Source organism: Coregonus lavaretus (assembly GCF_964263955.1).
Source record: "Coregonus lavaretus genome assembly, chromosome: 31".
NCBI lineage: Eukaryota > Metazoa > Chordata > Actinopteri > Salmoniformes > Salmonidae > Coregonus > Coregonus lavaretus.
In genome coordinates, this window is record NC_140018.1 from 17,488,115 (window position 1) to 17,495,470 (window position 7,356).

At 37.8% G+C, this 7,356-nt stretch overlaps 1 protein-coding gene across 1 annotated transcript; it reads right to left on the reverse strand.

Moving 5' to 3' along the window:
* Positions 1-558: 558 nt before the first annotated feature.
* On the reverse strand, positions 559-6,131 carry LOC311106695 (transcription factor GATA-4-like). The gene has a single exon (XM_084149090.1). It carries the CDS (start codon positions 5,334-5,336, stop codon positions 4,689-4,691), a length of 648 nt encoding a protein of 215 aa, XP_084005216.1. The 5' UTR covers positions 5,337-6,131; the 3' UTR covers positions 559-4,688.
* Between the last annotated feature and the right edge of the window lie 1,225 nt (positions 6,132-7,356).

Below are 7,356 nucleotides of genomic sequence, written 5' to 3' on the forward strand. Positions count from 1 at the left end.
ATATTGTTTATTACCACTATAGACAAGAAATGTGTCTCCTGTATATCCCTCGAGAGCTTATCTGAAGGGCTTACTATTATGTTCATAATTAATGTGATTGTATCATTGTAAATTTCTGATGTGTTTACGCTCAAAACACAGAATAAAATCAAGCACAGGCCGCAATGAAAGGCCTTTCTCTCAAATACTGCAAGTTACACTAATAAGCATCTTTACTGTGATAAAGTACATTAAAAACATCCCAATATCAGATTAGATCAACTATGTTAAATCCTTACACATTACATTCTGGAATATATTATACATGAAAAACATCCCAATATCCGATTAGATCAACCATATTAAATCCTTACACATCACATTCTGGAATATATTATACATGAAAAACATCCCAATATCAGATTAGATCAACCATATTAAATCCTTATATGTTACATTCTGGAATATATTATACATCTACATGTAAGGATTTAATATAGTTGATCTAATCTCATATTGGGATATTTTTCATGTATAATATATTCCAGAATGTAACGTGTAAGGATTTAATATAGTTGATCTAATCTGATATTGGGATGTTTTTAATGTACTTTATCACAGGAAAGTTGAGTCTTGGGGAGTTTTCCTCTCTCCCTCCCTCTCACTCAGTCCACCTCTGGAACAATAGAGACTTTCACTCTCTCTTCCACAGTGGAGCTGTGATAAACTCAGTCTAAAGTAATGGGTTTGGATTTAAGTACAACAGCACCCAGAGAGGTGAGAGGGTTGGATTAAATCAATGTGTTATCTGTAAAACTGGAGTATCTACACTGGAGATCTCATATGATAGCAGTTTCTTTTGATATGATCATGTTACCTGGCAATGTTATTGTTCCTGTGTTGAAATCTAAATCCAGGTTTGGTTTCTACTTCTATCAGTGGTTGGTTGTGTAGCTAAGATTTGCCAAATTAATGGGAGTGATTGTAAAAATGTGGATTGGAGCAAAGACATTAGCTCAGCCATAGATCAGTGCACATATGGACAGCTCCATAGAAAAAGACATGGTCATACTAGATCATATGGGGCCCCGTGTAGCTCAGTTGGTAGAGCATGGCGCTTGCAACGCCAGGGTTGTGGGTTTGTTTCCCACAGGGAGCCAGTATGAAAAAAAATGAAAATGTATGCACTCACTAAGTCGCTCTGGATAAGAGCATCTGCTAAATGACTAAAATGTCTAATGTAATCATATAAGGTCCAAAGCAAGAAACCCATCACAGACTGAGTAACATGTAATCAGACAAAGGTGATGATGACACAAGCCAAACCAGTGCTTGTGGTGAAACTACCATCCTATTGTGATTAACTTTTGATCACTGTGTCCAGAGTTCACCAAAACCACATACTGAGGCAGATCCATGTCCCAGTGGTTCCTATTCAGAAGCAGATCCAGAATCAGCCAATTCCTATGCACCAACTGTAGACAGCATCAGCATTAGCCGTAGAGATGGAAGACAATTTCCAAATACACAAAAATATAAACGCAACATGCAACAATTTCTAAGATTTTACTGAGTCACAGTTCAATAAAGTAAATCAATCAATTGAAATGAATTAATTAGGCCCTAATCGATGGATTTCACATGACTGTGCAGGGGTGGAGCCATAGGTGGGCCATAGAGGGCATAGGCCCACCCACTGGAGAGCCAGGCCCAGTCAATCAGAATGAGTTTTTCCCCACAAAAGGGCTTTATTAAAGACATCAATTCTCCTCAGCTTTTTGTGTGTATGGAACATTTCTGCGATGTATTTATTATTTATTAACATTCAGTACACTCTTAGAAAAAAAGTTGCTATTTAGAGTCTAAAGGGGTTCTTCGGCTGTCCCCATAGGAGAACCCTTTGAAAAAACCTTTTTGGTTCCATGTAGAACTCTTTCTAGAGAGGGTTCTACATGGATCCCGATAGGTTTCTACCTGGAACCAAAAAGGGTTCTACCTGGAAGCAAAAAGGTTTCTTCTATGGGGACGGCCAAATAACCCTTTTGGAAGAGTTTATATCAGTAATGAATGTGGGCCTATGCTGTGTACTCCTACCACCAGACCAGTAAGCGGTGGTTTTTACCTGGACTTTATTTGACATGTAAATATTACCTAGTTTCTGACACACATTTTATCCAGAGCGATTTCCATTCCAGTTGCAATGTGTGGAATTCAGTCTTATCATTCAGTGTGAACTAAAGTCTCCCAACCACCTGCAACAATCACACTGAACTAGGCAGGAGGGAGAATCAACCTTCATTTTCTCTAGGATCACAATATCCCTATTACAGTAGTCTTATGAATATCTTATAACTAAATGTTAGTTTTGGGCAGTCAATGGTTGTAAATGGTTGTAATAAACTTGCCTCAACCAGCACAATTTTTTTCTTCTGATATTTTATCTATAAATTGAATTGTGTTTCATATTTGTTCTTTGAACCTTTTTGATTCTCTCTGTGATGAACAGGAGGTGTTCTGTCCCATGGTTTGCCGTGAGCATTCACCTCTTGCTTCAGTTTTAGTTTGTGATGATAGGGTTATATCCATTCTTAAATAGAATAATCTGTACCTCAAGAGTGATAAATAATTATAACATGATTGTATTCACAATAACTTGAGATGTTAAGCTTTGTAGGCCTATATGCAGTTGTATCATCATGCATAGCATGTGTAAAAGCGTGGGTGGATAAACGACTGCTGTGCTTGACTTTTTAGATCATGAACATGAGACCAAACTAAAACTATTTGATATTTCTGATTGATGTACCATGCATAATGTAGGCGACATCCATTCATCTTCTGGTCTGCTATTGAAATTCTTATCGGTTGAATTTCAATATCAGTTTAGGTACAATTAAATGTGCATTTTGTTTTTATTTTGAGTTGTTGGTTTTATTCATTCGTTTGTTGCAGATGACTGAAATAAAATAAATGTATCCTAGGCTACATTCAAGTAAAATAATGTCAAATTCATATAAATGTAATTTAAACAAAGTGGTAGGCTAAATAAGGGATTATAGTTTTGGAATTTATTAACTTATTATCCGAAGTGAATTACTTCTAAATTTGCATTCTCTAATTTATGTTGATAATAACTGGGTGGCATTAGCCTGCTTTGATTTATAATGTAATCCCATTTCCTTTTGCTTCTTTTTAAATGTTTTATTTTATTTATGTAGGCCTATTTAAATCTGCCATCGAAATGCCTAATATAACGAATGCGTCGGTGAAAGATAAAGAAGCTGTCGGACAGAAGGGTGTAAATAAATAACAATTATTCTGAGAAACACGGGGATTGTCAAAAATAAGAGTTTAATTAGCTGAATATTTGTATTTCTAAAAATGTGGATTTTTTTAAAGGTCCAATGCAGCCGTTTTTATCTCAATATCAAATAATTTCTGGGTAACAATTAAGTACCTTACTGTGATTGTTACCAATTAAAATGGTTTTTAAAAAAAAGCTTCTTAGCAAAGAACAATTTCTCAAGCATGAATTTTGCTAGGACTGTCTGGGAGTGGTTTGAGTGGGGAGGGGAAAACATAACATTTGCTGTTATTGGCAGAGAGTTTTGGAACTCTCTTATTGGTCTATTAACTAATTTACCACATGGTGATGTCACCGTGGAAGGCCAAACTTCCACCAAAACAGGCTGAAATTTCAGGCTCTTTTCAAACAGCTCTTACAATAAAAGGGAATTATCATCATTTTCACAATTTCACAGTATTATTTCAATCTCACAGTGTGGAAATATATATAAAACACTTGATCATTTATTAATGGTAAAGACTCATACTGTAGCCTATAGCCTAAGCTATTTCTTACACCTGAACTAGGTAGCCTAGTCTATTTCCAGCTTCTTGAATTGTTTATTATACAGTTAAACTGTGTTATGATCGTTTTATTCTTAATTTCCTTGGTTTGACAAGGCAAAAATGCCTGTTACTTGACCATTAAAATGCCTTGCTTAGTCTGAGACCTAAAACCTACAATAAACATGATAAAAAATATTTTATTCAGCAAAATATCCATAAAATGCAATGGCTTGGGCTGGCTATGCAGTTTGATTTTTTTTCAATGCAGGCCCCAATGTGTAATATTGTCGTACTCTACGCCTATCTCTATCTACCCCGTTGGCCATTAGTATTCTTTATTATCACAAATGACAAATGATAACAAATGATAGAAATATCGTAACATAGGCTACTCATACGACATGACCCTCCCAATGTGTTAAAGCAATGCATTGACTTTGTCTATTTCAAACCATTGATTAAAGTTATCATGACTCAGGCTGTGATGAGACCTGTACAAGTGTTTCGGTGATATATGGTTGTATTATTAGTATTGCTTTCATTTGGTGGAAACCATGTTAAACTAATAACATTATGTCCTGATGACTTGGAAAGATAAACACGTTCAAATTTGGATAAAAATGCGGAGATATATAGGCTATATTAGTATGCGCAGTTTAACGAACGGTTGTTGTGTGCTGACCTTTGGATACATCTGACATTTTTTTACATTTTAGTCATTTAGCAGACGCTCTTATCCAGAGCGACTTACAGTTAGTGAGTGCATACATTTTTCATACTGACCTATAACCTACTGAATCAAGTATGACATTTACCAATAGCTTTAATTCTAATAATGAAACAACTGAAATGTAGGCCTACTCTTGGCAATGTGTTAATCTGAATTTGAAAGCAATGTTTTGTAGCAAAACATTTGTCGACAATGGAAAACCTGACACGAAAAGGTTAATATTTCTGACCATGTTTTCACCTTTCTTACCTAAGTTGGGGTGCCGTGTCTGGCCCCCGGACTGCAGGCTATGCAGGACGGAGCTGTCGAACTGAGACGTGGCCCACGTCCCGCCCATGTTGGGGCTCATATAGGCCGGGTACGGACTGTGGTAGGACCCGCCGAGGTTTCGCGTCCCGTAATGATCCCTCCCGTTGGCGGAGATGTTGAGCGGACTAGTAAATGTGGTCGTCTCCCGAGCCACGGCGATCCCGGATGAGAGAGGTGGGCTGGTGGAGAAGGAGAACCGCGGGGAAACCGGAGGGTGGTGCGCATTTCCCGTGTTGTAGGAGGGCACCGATTCGGAACCCGGCTGCGCCCAGGCCGAGTGGCTCGACACGGGGTTGATCTGCTGCGAGGACCCGTGGGTCTGGAGGTAAGGCAGCGTGGGGATCATGGGGGTGACCCGGGTCGTGGGCACGTACACCGGCGAGGTTGTGGCGGAGGCATTGTGGAGGAAACCGGGCTCGTACGACGAGGGTCCGTGGTTGGTTGTCATGGTTATGCCCTGGTACATATCTACTCCTCGGCGGTGACCATCAGCGTTGATAGTCGGTTATGATAGTAGCTGTGTCCACAGGCTCCTCGCTAACGCATGAATGATTGCTAGTAATCCAACAGAAATTCTCTCCAACTTCTTCTGTAAACTGACTCTTGTCATGTAGTCAAACATAGGCTACCATTTCAAATAGTTTTTTTTATTCTCTGAATAGACTATAGCCTAATGTAGGCTACAATAAAATAATAACCATCTCTCCAGAGAGGAGAGGAGTGGGAAGCCGAGGCACAGTAATGGACAAGATTCCTGCTTTCATGTTATCATCTCTCTCTCTCTCTCTCTCTCTCTCTCTCTCTCTCTCTCGCTCTCTCTCTCTCTCTCTGTCGCTCTCTCTCTACCTTTCTCTCTCTCTCTCGACACACCCTTCACCGTGACTACTGAAGCCTACTCTACCCCAGCTTTAGTTTGAATTGTTTCCTGAAGAAGATCCTACGATTAAAGAGATTGTCTTTGTAAATACCAGAAGATCAACGGCATATTTCTCAGATACGATTAAATATGTAATCCAAAATAATAAAATACAAGTATTGCCTACAATGTAACATAACTTTTTGGGAAGCAACTGAGAAATAATATATTTTTTATATTTCCCACCTATTTATTTCCCCACTTTAGCAAAGTCAATGTAGCAGTTCATGTATGATCATTTTTGCTCAGACTATCACGTTCAGTTTTTCATTGATTGCCAAAATTTGTCAAAATATGAAACAAATAACACAGTGTAACTTAAAAAACCTATCGAATGATGTACAAATATTTATGAAAAAAGGTATTTGATAAGTTTGATATCTCTTTTGTGAACGTTTTGTTCTAGCCTATTACAAATCAACTCGGTGCGCGTGATTGTATTTGTATGATTTTCACATTTCAAAATGCTTTATGAGATTTACCGCCGAATAAAGTAAAAACTAAAATATAAGACATAAATATATATATATTTTTTAATTTGATTGAATGAGCCTGGACATTCAATAATATTTTTCGCTTGCTAAATGATTACGATGAAGACCTTTAGTATTGTAAATTGTGGTGTTAGCCAGTCAATAATTATAATTATAACAACAACAACACTAGGGCTTACCAGACAATAATAATAAAATGATTAATAATAGCAATACAATAAACAACACAAATAAACAAAAAAAAAGTCATAATAATGATAATACAAATAATAATTCCATCAATAAAATAGCATAAATATAATGTTAAATATAATGCAATTTTTTTGACCTAAGGAATGTTTCTATCACCGGCCGGCCCGGTGGTCGACGCCAGACACGTCTTTAGTCCTACTCGTCGGATGTGTCGAGCGTTGTTGTTCTCTCTCAGATGTATACCTGTCATCAACACTTGTGAATGTAAACACACGAGGCCACTTCATTGTTCCCGCTACTTCCCCTTGACAGTCATACTTTGAATTATGTGGTTCAACGCACTATGCGTGTTGCCAAGTCAATGCGTGCACTTGCGTGTGTGCGTGTGTGTGGCTCAGGAGCAACGTTTTGTCGGTTGAGTCAGGCTAATTTCTTTCAAATTTCGTTTCATATTTGGTTATACATGTACATTCATTATAGTTCAAAGTATTTCTTAAACGAATATAAATTGATATTCACAACAACAACAAACATATCAATATCAGTGTCTGTGTGTGTTAACAAAATGTAAATTAATTAATAATCAGCAATGAAAAATAAAAGTACGGTAATAATAGGGATTGATAGCTAAAAAGCCTTTTGGAGTGTGTGTGTCTGTGTGTGCGTGTGCGTGCGTGCGTGTGTGTGCGTCCGAGTGTGTGTGCTAGTATGTGTGTGCATACAGTTAGAACATAGCCTATGCGTTGGTGTGTGTATGTGTGTGATATGCATGTGCTCGAATACTCCAGTTTCAGGCTTTCAATGTCACTATAACATCAATTGCGATAAGGTGGCGATGTGTAGCGGGAGTCGCACGCATGTGTGTGTGTTTAGGACTTCAGAAA